Source organism: Triturus cristatus, chromosome 10 (genome assembly GCF_964204655.1).
Source record: "Triturus cristatus chromosome 10, aTriCri1.1, whole genome shotgun sequence".
NCBI lineage: Eukaryota > Metazoa > Chordata > Amphibia > Caudata > Salamandridae > Triturus > Triturus cristatus.
In genome coordinates, this window is record NC_140593.1 from 1,131,384,175 (window position 1) to 1,131,399,152 (window position 14,978).

General features: G+C 43.3%; 1 protein-coding gene across 1 annotated transcript in view; it reads right to left on the minus strand.

The window, feature by feature from the left end:
* PKD1 (polycystin 1, transient receptor potential channel interacting) overlaps window positions 1–14,978 on the minus strand; it is a 408,256-nt gene that overhangs the window by 63,038 nt on the left and 330,240 nt on the right. The window contains exons 27-31 of the mRNA XM_085629406.1: window positions 6,430–6,600; window positions 5,145–5,288; window positions 4,044–4,254; window positions 1,440–1,566; window positions 323–439 (exon numbers count right to left, since the gene is read on the minus strand). Of these exons, the coding sequence (XP_085485532.1) occupies window positions 323–439; window positions 1,440–1,566; window positions 4,044–4,254; window positions 5,145–5,288; window positions 6,430–6,600 (770 nt within the window). The remainder of the gene's footprint in view (window positions 1–322; window positions 440–1,439; window positions 1,567–4,043; window positions 4,255–5,144; window positions 5,289–6,429; window positions 6,601–14,978) is intronic.

Sequence of the window (14,978 nt, forward strand, 5' to 3'; positions counted from 1 at the left end):
CGTTGTGCAGGTCCAGTACCAACAGGTCACTGGTCAACATATGCACAAACTAAGGATTTTGCTAGCGTGAAGGTGGCAGGCAATGTCCGTATTTGTGGAGTTTGAGTACTTAGTGCCGGCTGTGGGGAGCGGGTGTGGCCGGGAATAACCAAATGCTTGGGTGCAGGGACTGCTTGGAGTGGGATCCAAGGACATGAGTGTCTCGTGGCTTCCTTTTATCATCACCTTGCCACTGCTGTAGATGTTAATGGTCAGCCTCACACAGTTGAAAGGTATGAAAGTTCTGATAACGTTGAACCAACAGCAGGAATATCTGGCTCACCTCTCCCTGGACTCCAGGAAATGTAAGGAACGAGCTTTCCACCACTGGGGAGTCCAAATAGTCATCAATTTCTAGGGACTGCTGGTCAAAATAGGTCACCGGCTGCTTGACGGATAGCTGGAAGAAAGAAGCGGAATGACATTGACGTCAGGAAGAGTAGGGCGCACCTAACTAAATCCATTCCAACCAAAACAAAAAGAAACAAATGTCCTTGACATCCAGGCTGTCTTCAGGGACCTTCCTGCTTTTGTCCTGTTTGCAGAAAATGGTAGCTACGGACAAGAAGAATCAGCATTGGAAGGCCTGCTCTATAAGCATCTTCTGCAAACAGCATATGTGCCTGGCTGCTGAGTCTGCTAGACCACTTCTGTATGAGCAAAATAATGTTGTGTGGCACACAGCTAGAGATGCACACTATTTAACACAGCTATGATAACTGAACACATTATTTAGGTTTCACAGATAATCTTAGCTTTCCTATGTAGACTCAGCCTTCAGGACACACAAATAGCCTCCAACACACACCTTTACTGTTTGTTTAAAAGATTGCACGACACTCAGACAAAACCTCAGAGTATCACATACAGCTTTACCGTGAACACATAGCCACAGGGGTAGCAATACCGAGCTGAAAAGATTGCATAATTGTTTTAATTTAATTCACAACCCTCAATATGTAACACATGGCTCCAAGATAAACCGATAGCTTACCAATGTACACAGAGACCACAGGTTGTAAACGTACAACCCCAGGACTATCTTTATGTTGCATATACACATAGCTGGAGGACTGTGCCAGGGAATCATGGTTGCCTTATGTAACCTTATTGTGCACACAGCCCTTGGGATACACAAAAAAGGGCTTCTGGAGCCAGCCACTGCTGTATCTACAAATCAGAGTCATGTGACTGACAGGCACACAAGAGAGAGGATGGCTGCAGTACTGAACCACACAACTGCAAATGGGACACCCTCCACCCCACATGAAGTCATGCAGTGACATGGCGTTTGGACATGCATGCAGCAGACATCATCTGTTCTATCAACCATGTGGTTCACCATCATGAAAAAGGTGGTCCAAGCACGCCATAGTGTAGAGTGCGCTGCTGCGTCTCACCTTGCTGCGCGCCATCCTGAATAGGAATGACACAAAGAGGTAGGGAAGGTACACAATTGCGCTTGACACCAGGCCAACCGCCACAGTATCCACACTGACCGGGAGGGATCTGGAGATGGCTGCATCACTGCAAAAGAGACAAATAATGAAACAAGTCGTTTTATGATGCATTGCTACTGCAGTTTTCCATTTCATATATCTGTGAGTAACTCGGATACAACTGCTGCAAAAAAACTCAATAGACCTTTACACTGCTCATGACATATGGAAAACAACAGTACCATACATTAGAGTGGAGCACAAACTCCTGACACATACTACTGACCGGCTCCATACATTTACCCTCAGTGGTGTCCTTTCATAAATGGTGCAACATATTCCACACCATCCAACACCCCCCCTCCTTCAACACACAGCGCACATTCGGCCTCTACGTTGGCACATTAACTGAAATGCTGTAGATAAATAATAGCTATAAAACCCCCTTACCCACTTCCAACCCACCACCACTCCACAGACCCAATGCTACACATGCACTAGATGAGCATGCTTCCCTCCCACAGCGTGCAGCACACCCAGATACTGTACCTGCACAATGACAGCACACCCGCACTCCAAACCTCTCACCCGCTGCACCCACACCTGACTCACTCACACCAAAATAGCACAAGCTGCACACACAATCACATACACAGAACCCACACACTGAACATTCTCACACACAAACGTTGTCCACAGAATGCATGCCGGAATCCAAATTTTTAGTCTCAAGCCATACATTAGTGCTGCAGATGAACTCCACAGACTCACTTTATACATTTACTAAATAATTTAATTTCCCATACGTTCACCATATATGTTTACCTGCCCCTTACAAAGATACACTAATATCAGCAACTCTTCTTACATACCAGCTCAGCGTCACAACGCCAACCATGTGATTCCACCTACATATTCCTACCTGCAACTCCTTCTCAGAGGCTGTATCAATTCAGTGGTTTTAATAATTTATAAAATAATATAAAATAATATACAGCAGATTTTAGAAGATCACTGAAAGCAGCATGGCTATCACACCAAGAATTGAGACATAGTTGAGATCTTGTATTTTGAGGGGGCCAGCCTTCAACTATAATCATAATATTCATGTAAATTATTCTGTAGTGGACAAGTAAACAACAGTGACCCACTGACAGAGTGGAACATAAACTAGATAAAGCACAGAAATGACAATTCTGATATACCAGCATGTTGCAGAGGGTCTCCTGGATACAACATGAGACATCTCTGGGCAGGTGGAAAGAAAGAGAGTAAGATATACTCTCATTAAGGCACTTGTACCCTGATTTAGTGTTCTGATGGCAGAATTTCTGTTCACCAGTGCGTTAACTGAACACCCTCCAACACACAAGCAATGGAAATTCCACAACAGAATAAATCCTCTTACTTAATAGTTGAAGTTTCTCCCTCAATATGGCTGTTTCTACCGTGAGGGGTGCTGCTTTAAGGAATGATCTGCAGGTGGCATTCATGCCAAGGTTAATGCTGAATGGTGGAGTTTACGGCATCAATGTGGGCTCTGAATATGTGCCCAAAGTTGGTGGTATATTACCAGCGCTCACATCTTGGCTTCCAACGATGCAGAGGTATGTTTACAAGCATGTCGGGCCCCCTGACTATGAAAGTCTGTCACACTTTCCATGATGATTCTTTGTGATGCCAAACAAGATGGCTGAACTGATACTGTAATGATGAAGTTCAACTGTTATCATCATTGGTGGATACAACGCTGCATCAAGTCAAACCTGGAGATAGAGCTGCTCTGCTGGAGGAACATCTGAGATGGAGCTAGCTCCGAATGTGGTGGTTTGATATTCGTTTAAGCACTTTGTCTTCCATCTATGTTTACTTTACATAAATACCCCAACAAATACACATACATACCAGACCTGACAAGTATCAGTTAAAAGAAACTAGATAGCATACCTGTTTTATTAACAAGTGGCACTGTATGAAAATATACTAGCATGTTCTAACATGTGCCATAACCCATTATACTGAATTACCTTACAACACTGAAAACAATACAAAACCCAACAACATATCTTGTACGTCTGGCTTTACGATTAGGATAATATATAGTTTTGGAAACAAGTTTTCAGGACCACAAAGGTGTGCAACAAGTATGTGAAAGTCCAATATAGTTAAAGTTTTTGCAAGAGCAACTATTGTGTTTAAAGTTTGGCTAGCACTGTGTTGCAACTTTATTTAATTGTATTAAAATACCATGTACTGTTCTCAAGCCTACGTTCCAAGCCCTACCACATAGTGTAACTCCACTAAAGTGGTTGCATTCAGAACAGGCACCTAGAGACTAGATCATTAGACTTACAGATATGTCTGAGTAAATTTGGTGTGTCGTTGATTCATGTTCTTTGTCTTTTTCTTCTTTTTCATTGATTATTACTGAAACGTTTGAGTACTGTTTTCTTGCATTGGTTATTGAGTATCAATTCTGTTACTCGACAGAACCAGCTTTCTCCACATTCTTGTACACCCAGGTTCTGAGGGGCACTGGGTCACCCCATTATACTAGATACATACCTGTGCCTGACATCTCCAACGACACCGTACCAGACCGCGTTAGCGCAGAAGAAGAGGAAGATGAGCAGCCAGCAACAGGTAGCTCTTTGGACGCGGGTGAACCGGCTGCGGGGTGGTCGATCCCACATGGACAGCCAGACATGCTTTTCAGACAAACCCCTCTGCAGCTCTGCCACAAAGATGCGAGAGAACTTCCTGAGGTCTGCATCACCTGAGAGAGGAAGAAAGGGTCAGTTATTGTAGCTAGTGTAAAGGCATCCTGCATATGGATCACATATAGACACGCATATATAGGTTATCATGGGAGATGAAAAACAACCCTTAAGCCAAAAGGATTCTAAAATTCTGGGGCTCCTTGGTGGTAAATATCATTTTTCAGTACAATTAACCATGTGTTATATCCCAGTATATGAGAGCAGAGTGTATTGAGGTACTGGAACAACAGAAACCACATTCTCAAGACAAGCTTAAGCCTAGATTAGTTTATGCTTCTTCCCATTCTTGTCTAAGTGCATTCCAGATACAAATGTGAGTCTGTATCACTGGCCTAAGGTTTCTATGTGAACATGATCAAGATATGCATCCCACACTCTGAATCAATGTGTCTGCCCACCCTCTATCCAAGTGAGTTGATCCTCCCTGGGTGAAGGCCTAACACAGAGCCCACAAAGTGTGTACTTAGCTTTCAGTTTATCTTTGCACGTTCAGCGGTCCATCAAGATTGTAATGTTAGTAACTGCTGGGGTTTGTGTATTCCATATCCTCAGGTATATATAGAACACAAAGAAGCTTCTGCTCTCTCACAACTGCTGCAGATGTGTTTATCCTCCTTCAGTGTGCGCACAAACCGACGCATGTGCCAGCCACTCAGGCACTATCTGTGACATATCCGGGTTATATGCCGCCCCTCATCCCATGCGAGTGACATCCTGGGCCTTATACACGCCACCGATATTAGGTGCATAGGAATGCCCCATGTGTCTGCTAATTCCTTAACAGGCATTTGCTGATGCATCATGTTCTGGAGGACTGTACCTGGGGTATAAACGTGCCCAACAGGCTTACAAGCACCACTAAAATTCAGCCCAGCAAAACACTCACTTGCAGCAAGGACCTCCTTCTCCACCATGTGGCCTCGTCCTTCGCGGCCCACGGACAGCCAGTCATTCGCCAGGAAGAAGTAGCGCTTGCCACTCTGCAGGTCCTTCACTATGACGTGCTGCAGGTACCAAGAGGGGCTCAGCCCTAGAAGGATGCAGAGAGAGAGCCACAACATAAACCATAACGCACATACTACTCTCTCCACCGAGAACTTGCTATAGGTGGTAATATCATGGTTTTACAGGCATCAACATCTTTTTCTTCATTTTAGGCATTGTTCAACAATTTTTCTAATTCATGAATCATCATGAACAGCATCCGTCAATCATGCTTGTAATACTTCTGTCCCAATGCATTTGTCGACACCCTCATCCTTTTATTAACTAACCAACACACTGTGGCTGAAATAAATGAACATTCAGCATTGCTTTGTTGCTGGCAGTAGGTGAAATGAGACATGCATGGATGGAGTAATCTACCTTATCATCCTCTTACAAGATATACTACAACCAGCATTAATCCACCCCACCTTACAATCACAACAAACTATGAGACAGTAACATACTCATGAAAGGCCTGATTTAAGAAAATGTGATGCTGGGTAAGCAAACACTGGTCTCTCTTGAACAACAACAGTGTATTGCAAATCTTATGACGTGAGCTAGAAACAACACCTTTCCCCCTCCATGCGCCAAATGAGATACTTAAGAGCAGGTAAGAGGGAGACTGGAGCAGGTGAGATGGAGATAGGTCCCATAGCCCTTTCCTGATGCCAGTACCTGACCCCAATCTGAGGAAGCCATCAGGACAGCTACACAGCTCCTTTGTTCTACAAATCCTCAACCAATTTACGGAATAACCATTGGTCCAAAGAACTAACACCTTTGGTTGGAGTCAGACTAGAACACCACTATATTACGTTTTCATCACCAAGGGGCACACCATAGGATACCACGAGGCAAGTGCACAGATTCATTCAGAAACACACAAAACCTATATCCATAATGGGCTGGCATTACTTTCACACTCAAACTAATCAGCTCAAATTTATTAAACGGTTTGCTGCCATATTAGTCCAGCCAGCCTAACACATTTAAGACGGCAAAACACAAGTGCTGTCTTAACCTGCCCCTTTATAAATTCAGGAACATTCTTCCAAATGTGAATTTAGAGTTCTACACCAAAGACAAACAATGATAACGTATGAACCATATATATCGCTGTCTTGCAGACTATCAGAGGCAGAGAAAACTCGCAGGATGGCTCTGGGATGGTTTTAAAATACCTTTATTGTCATGCCATATGCGGATTTTCCAGAGGCTTCCAAGGCTCTTTTCTGTGGCTATCTGAAAAACATCCAGGCTGTTCCTGCGAAAGGAGCCCTCTCCATCCAGATGCCTGTGGCCACTTTTATCCTCCACACCATACAAGTTTATCCCTACATGAGCGGTTGTACCTGATCACAAAAGACAGCCAAGATAAGCTTTATTCAATACTACACATAGTGAATCATAAATGCATACACAAGAAAATACACAGTTCAGAATAAAAAACGATAAAACAGTTAAAAGAATAATTAATAATGGTATAGATACAGTTGAAAAAGGACCAGCAGTGGTCTACTCCCTCGATAACAACTTCCTCCGGGTACTAACCGCCCATAGAAAACGTGATACAACACCAAATATATACAAATTTGGAAGTAGTTGTAAGTATAAAAAGGCTGGTCGACATTGCTTAAAATTTTGAGATTTCAACAGTGGCTTAATTAAAAAGGGCCTCAGATCTGAGTAAAATTTACAGAAAAACAGTATGTGCATGGTGGACTGCTTGGATGGATTATTACAGGGGCAGCACAATAGGTCACGTGACCAATTGTTGATGTTAGGAAAACTAATTAAACGATGAAAGGTATCCATCCTGAAATGTGATAATACAAATCTGTGTTTGGCATTAAGTACATTTACTAAGTAAGGTTGCATATCAAAGCTGGTCCAGCATTTCATGACGGCCAGACATGGCCCTCATGAACTACGCTGGGTAGTACTGGAACGGGTCTGGGGTGACAGTTACAACATGAACGCCAGATTAACAACGAAGGAGGCACGGTGGATCTACCAAGAGGGAGCAGATCGACATGGCCTTAATGATTGCATAGAATGGAATCAGGTTGCAAATTAATATTAACAGCAACCATATCCAAATGAACTGCATTGTCTACATCACCTAGTACACATATAGTGATTGGTTGGGCAGGGTAACCCATGCAGTCCTGGCATGGGAATTCGAGTACACGTCTTGTTAATAATTTACAGGACAATCGATGGGTTGTAACAACATCGGTAATACATTATTTAAATCGGCATAGTAGACATATCATCTTTGCTATGCTATCTGCCCTCTAAACCAATTGAGTAAAGCAATGTTGGGGCCAATGACATAATTATACCATATTGGTATCCCGAGCTCGGGGTACATAATATGGCCGTAACTGCCTTCACTGCACGTTTGCGCATGCTTATGACACCGCCCATGCTATTTCTATTGTGAGAACGTAGTCCGGTCTACACAAGATGGCCGCCGCAGCCTTCAGTAAAGATTCGCGCATGAGTACGATCAACGTGCGCTGAGTACTTAAATAGAAAAGGGACGCGTAGCCCGTGATGGAGGTTTGATAGAACTCGAAGCGCAACACTGACGAGGTGAGACCGAGATCGGGTTGTGGGCGGGAGCCTGGAACACTAAGAATGGAGAAGATAGACATTCTCAGTTCTCCCTAGAGGGCTCGCAGCGTACCTAGCCTCCTTGATTTTCGAAGAGGGGGGCGGGGATAGGGGAGAGCCCATTCGGGGTGTACATTGCCATCACATACTAAACATACCCAGACACAACAACTAGGTAGATATATGGGTAGAATTACGAACACAATGAGGTAGCGAAATGCAATTTGTAGATGGCCAGTCGTACATAAGAAGAGGTGCCTGGCAACAAATTATATAAGCGTGGCAGCTAGACGGGACAATGAGAGGATTTGGAACAGTTGGTCATTACAGGATAGTAGGCTCCAACACCGATAGCATCAAACATAGGTGTATATGCTGTGTCAACATTGATATATAAGGTGACAATGCTTTGTGTTTTCATATATTTTTAGAGATATGTATCTGCAGGTTGCGGGCAAGCAGCTCAGAAGTATCTGAGGCAGCACAGACCCTCCCGTTTTTGAGGGGTCAGGTATACTGTGAGAGAGCAACCCCAACGGTAAATATGACCGATTTAAACGATGCAGGCACTCTGTTTAGCGCAATGAATCAATGCTAATTGTCTGATTGAATGTATGTCTTCCCCTTATATGAGCTACTGGGGTGTTTCAGCTGAATATGTGTGTGTTTATTTTATGTTTCCCTTAGGTCCTGACAGATATTACACTGGTCAGAACAAGTAAAGCAGAGAGGCTAGTCGACCCTAGCCCTGAAGAAGTTGCCGCCAATCCATACAGGCAACAAAACATGTTGGTTTTAGAGGACAGCCACACAGCATTGAATAAAAGTTCCACTTAGCTAGTGTGGTATTGCCCGGTTTTAATTGGGAGCACTTTGGGTCCTGATCAGACTCATTCTCCTTAGTCTAAGGGTCGACACCCATTTCTTTCCCTTTCTTTCCCAGGAACACAGACACAGTTTAGATTATTAGTTCCTTTTCACATTAGGTATTAGAATAGATTCTAGACCTGTTGTTTCACTTTTCATTTTCATTTTCACTTCGGACGGCAGGTGCCAATGATGAGAAGGTGAGGTAGCGGACGAGTACATGTCTGCATACACCTTCGTGGGGGTACGTCCGGGAGGTTCTGCCGTCCTTCACACTCTTTTTGCACTCTTTTCTCGTGAGGCATTGAAACGGACACCATATTTGATGGTTATGTTGATTGCGAGGCTGTTTATCTCTTTTTCCTTCTTACACATAGCGGTGGGGGAACCATAGGTGTCTAGGGGAAACATTTTGTTAAACTTACCTAGCTTTCAGGTATTCTTATAGCCAGAGACACTAGAACTCCGTAGCGACTGATTTTCAGTGCCGCAAAGACAGCTAAAAAGCAACAGTTGTGCATTAGCTAGCACGTTGAGCAGATAGTATTGAGCGTGTCCCTGTGCTTAATTACAAAGAGTGGTATATGAGGCAGGTCCTTTTTTGTTTATGCATATCAAAGGTGGTCAGAATCATCTGGTTTTTGAGTACAGTAGGTTTAGGCAGTTCAGCGGACAACCTCAATTCCTACAGCAGTGTTAAACACTCCAGCTTAAGCGCTTTCCTCTGGATATTAATCAGGGTTTCTGGATGTTCAAAATATTCAGGGTGGCCAATATCAGTTAGGAATTGATTAACATACTTTAGCCGGGGGATTTTTAAAAAATACTCTGATCCACGACAATCCCTTGCAATGGCTCGATTGAGCTCTGTGTAATTAGATAACCAAATTTTGTGCCAAAGCATAACTGGCTGGGCCTTTATCTGATCTGCTAAGAATGGTGCACCCAGTTCTGAATGGCAAACAAGGGTAGAACAGCTTTTAGGAAGGGCAAGAAGATTTCTAAAATAAGCATTTTCTGTCAGCTGCAAAGAATCAATATTTGTATATCCCTACATCTCAGAACCATACATCACAAAAGACAAAAGCACACAGCTATGAACCCTAATTCAGACTACTGACTCACGCAAAGTATGAATCGGACTACATTCGATAGGCCCAAATTCAAGAAAAATGAATTAATACTTTTGAGCCAGATCATTGTGGCGCAAAATATTACTCAACTAGGAGACAACGTTATTGTCGTGGGTAGTAATATTCTGGCAATCAACAGGTATTACACATTACAGAATTTAGCCCACTGCCGAAGGCTAAATGCTGTAATGTAATGTTAAACAATTGTTACAGCCATACCAGTTGTAGACAAGAGAAGCAGTGAGAGGCTTAAATGTGAGAGAAGCATTTAATAAATGGAATAGCCTATGGTCAACCATCTCATCCAGTGAGAGTGCGATGTTATCAACTGATCAGGGAGAAGCAGAGACACAAACACTGGAGTGTTGGAAGAGAATACCTATAGTAGCTACTATTGGCCCTCTGGCCCTCCATTGTTTTCAATGCAGCCCCCAACAGTTGAATGTTTATGGGTAATAACTGCTGATTAAGTCCTTCTTCCGAGAACATGGTATTTTAAGGGCCTCGCTCAGCCCATCGCTGTTTGCCACCCCGCCAGGTCAGCGGAGGCCACAGTGGCTCGACCGAATACACTGAATGTTGGTAAGCAGTCACCTTGCTTGATGCACCCACTTCCACTTGTCAAAGTATTTTGTTATGAAAAAACAACCTTCCAAAGAAATCTTGCAAAATAACAATTTCCTTGATGCACAGGGAGTTTCTTCCTGTGTCAGGGTCATTGGGAGGTTAACGTACTCAGTCTTAGGCAGGCAAAATGAGTCATGGTCCCTCCACCCTGAACATGGTGGGCTACTGTCATTAGGACCAGACCACTCTGATGCAGATAAGCACTCAGGTCAGAAGTTTCTGACAATGAAGCTAGCTGAGATTCTGCTGACCACAATCCTGCAGTTTCCCCACCTCTAAATGGGGTGGAGAACTGCAAGATTGGTGGAGCTGTACATCTGTTGTCTTATGGCGGAAGCACTAGTCCACCAAACTATATTTGACCCAATATTATAGGCATTTTCAATGCAAGTGACGCATCGAGCATGATCAATACACATTCTAGTGCCTGGTACAACAGTCCGTGAACAATTTTTTCCAGATGTTCATGATGGAAACCTCTGTTGCTCACCAGGGAAGGAACCCAGGCTCAATGTCATTCCACCAATGATGCTGTTCTGGGAGTGCAAGAAATGTATCAGCATTTCAAGAACCTTGGCGAGGCTAGAGAGGCATAACATTGTTCCGTAAATTGACAAAGATTTTGGATCCACGCTAGTTTTTTTTAATGTGGGGTTATAAGTGCGTGATCAAAACATTTTTGGGATGCCCACAAACTGAAGGGAGAAAGTGACACATTTTGTGAAGATAGGAATGAGTACTGATTGGCAGGTTTGATGACGCCGGTATTGCAGGCTTCACAAGGAAAGACTGTGTGGGCTTCAGCGTGCTGATAATTGCAGGTATTTCAGCCTTGTTATAGTGGTGGTTTTACTCGGTGAGGTGCTGCACAGTCATTCATTTGGGGGACTGAAAGTTGTAGAGACAGAGGCGTGGAAGAGGCAGTGGGCAGCTTTTCCATGGAGGGCGTTGCAAATTGACCTCTTTTTGGGTGATTATCCCCAGTTTTTCTTTTTTTGGTATTCACCAACTGGTAATTTTGAACTCTAACACTGGGACACTGCTTTCCACTGTCTGATGTATGTGCCTTAAACCAGGGCCGGCTTTAGCGCTGGTGGCACCCAGTGCGACAATCATTTATGGCGTCCCCACACCTCATGACCACCTCCTCAGATTCTCCCACTATCACTGGGAAAAAGTATCCCTCATCTCACCAATCATAAATTATTGCTAAACACAGCAACCCCCCTTGAAGTCTGCGCCCCCCCCCACAGGTCTGCACCTAGTGCGGCTGCACCAATCGCACTGCCCTAATGCCAGCCCTGCCTTGACCCCTTAGCCTGATTAGTACATTTAACTTTTCAATAAAGCCATAGTATATGGTGCAGATGCACACCCACGGCATGGAAAGTTAAATGCCACTTGTGGATTGCAGCGTGTATTTTACCATCCAATAAAGTGACAGTGAAAGCATGACTTCATGCCTATCCTGTATAGCCTCACAGCAGCAGCTTGAAACCTACTGTCCTGACCAATCAGATTCACCCCTTTGACAGGTAAGAAAACCTGAATTTAAATGTTAAATAAGTCAACCCTAAGCACATCTTGCTGACCACGAGGTAGGATGCATATTATTTAAGAGCGGAACGTGTGGCATTAGAAATCGCAAGTTCCCCCAGTAACTAATTCCAAAGCGAAATTGTCGCTAGTCAGGCTGTAGCTGGCACGTAGGAACCATCAAAGTATAGATTATACAGTTTAATCTATAATTTTTGGCTTGTACCAGCTACACACTCAATTCAAATACTTATTTTTATAAATATATTAAAAATCCAATCTAATGGTGAGGTCAGATTTGTATTAAATATACCTTTACCCTGGTTGAAGCTGCTGGGGATTAATTGTGAAGAGTTGTGAAAACAGCTCCTAGAGCAGAGATAATAGCCTGGGATTTTCTACCGCTGGTAGGAAGAGCATGTTATATGGGCCAATGAACATGACTTACTTCAAAAAGGTCTACACTGTCCCAAGTAAATGTTAGGTGACCCCTGAAAAAGCCCCAGCTTTTGTCCCCATTGTCAGGCTGGCACCAAACGCAGTGGGAGAAAACCTACACCCAGAATCAGTTTTGAGGGACCACATTGTATGGGGCTGCTCATTATCTTGGGTACAGCTTTGGGTTGGCACACAGGCTCTGCAGCAGGGGGAAAAGGGTTTCTTCATCTTGAGTTTTGAGAGGGGCACAGTGGGATTGTTTGGAGTAGGGCAAAGAGGAATTGCTGAAAAGTGGGGAGGGTTGAACTTTTACCAACTTGGTCAGTGAGTGGCCGAGAGTCACCCTATCCACTAACGGGTGCCAGGCATAAATGGGGCATCACAAGGTACCATCCTCTGAACACTTACTGGACATTTGGACGATCAGAAGAGAACTGCACCCACTGTCGGTGACTTGAAAGCAGCCCTGATGGTCCCTCTTGTACCCAGGACAAAGAAGTGGACTCCAAGGGTCATTTGGTTGACCTTTTTTGTGGCTACAGGGAATCAACAAGCTGCAAGAGGTTTCTCTGAAGCACCCAGCTGACCAGTGGAAATTAGACCTGGACTGGACTTTTCTGTTGGCCTCTGCCTGACACCCCGAGAGTTTCCTAGTGCCCTTCCCTGAGGTCGTGAAGAGGCCATAGAAGTATACGGCTGTGGTTGTTTGGGCACCTGAAGAAAGTGTGGAAACTTGTTTAAACTTTTAATCCAGAGCTTCGGGGGAAATTATGGGAATAATGTTCCAACTGGCAGCTCCACTGCATCAGATTGAATATCAGCTTAGTCCCAGATAGCTCCAACGAGACCAACCTGCCAAAATTATCCAGCCTTCTGTTCCACAGCAGCAGCTGCACTTTCAGTCGCAGCCTGCTCAGCGAGGGCTTTTCTTCTTAAAAATGTGACAATGTGACAAAGTTCATTTCTGTGTTGTGTCTTAGAAGAAATTCCAATGCTTTTCTTCAAAAACGTGAAGAAGTCTCTTTCGGAAGTGGGACTTAGAAACGTTTTTGAACTTTTTGACTTCCAGACTTTTATCAGGACCAATCTACTTGTTCTATTGGACTACAGCTTCTTCATGGTCGGCCTCAAATTGCGTGTGGTTCTTGGTCTACCGCTTCTAAAGATAATCATTAGCGCTTTGTGCTTTTTGGCGCTATATTCACTTACATTTTTATAAATTCATACATCCAGTTCCTTTTATTTGATATTTGTCATTATGGTCTTTTTTTGCTCATAGAATGTTTCTCTTTATTTTAAAATTGGTTGTGAAATTTTATTAAGTTTGGTGTAACTTTTTCTACTCTGTAAGCACTGCTTAAATACTTTAAACATTGCTTTTGATTTAATCCTGACTGATTTGTGTTATTTTACTGGGGATTGAGTACAGGTTTCTTTTAGTAAATTCAGGTGACATCTAGCCTTCCACTTGTCCTCCCCAAATAATAATCCACTTTCCTGCAGGGGGCAATACTCTCACAGTGATAGACAGCATTATTTTACATTGTGTTATGTTAGCAAATTTGTAAAGTGCACGTTCACCAAAGTTTTCTTGGTGATAAAGTAACGAGGAGAGAGTGAGACAACTAATCCATGGACTGATGCACTGCCCCCCTAAAGGTTGTGTGCCTGTCTCACTAGCAAAGTTTTTTAAAATTCTTTCGGAATGGGAGAAACAAAGTTTTCAGTTGGAGATACTCCGGGAGTACGTTCCATAGCGTACGTGCAATGGAAAAGCTCCGACCACATAGGCCTTTCATTGAGTATCTAGGAATAACTAGGTAATTTAGTATAGTAGATCAGAGTGTTCAGGGGGAGGTATAGTTGTTGGTCTTCTATTTCAGAAAGTGAGGGCCTGAGCAACTGATTGACATAATTGTGATACAGGGAGTCTTCTGTTTCACTGTCTACCAATCCAGTTGCCTTAATAGTGGCGTTACATGTGAGTTCCTAGGAAGGTTGCCAATGAGGTGGGCAGCCTAATATTCTATCACTTGTAGTCTATGGATGGCATTGTTCGGAAGTTCTAAGTTCTAATTTCTAATGTTCTAAGTTCTAATTTCTAAAGTTCTAAGTTCAAATGGAATTTGCGTACCTAATCTTGATATAACAATTGCCATTCCGATTGACTTATAAATCTTATAATGATAGGAAAGGGACTAATTTCCAAATTGTTTTTAACAGATAGCTGAATTTATTACACAATATTATGTTGGGCTTAATGTTGTAGTAATGGGCAGCAATACCACCGATATAAATATCCCAAGAGTGGATGGCATTACTACGCTGTAAATAACTCCCGTCGGTAGGCACCATCATAGTGACAGAAGTATTGGGATGACGCTTTGAAGCATTCACATGGTGGACAATACTGCCCTGGGGAGGAACAGTTATCACAGTGGGAAATACTCTATTAGCGATATCCAGCATTTTCAGGATGACATCATGGTGGTGAATATTACTCTCCCACT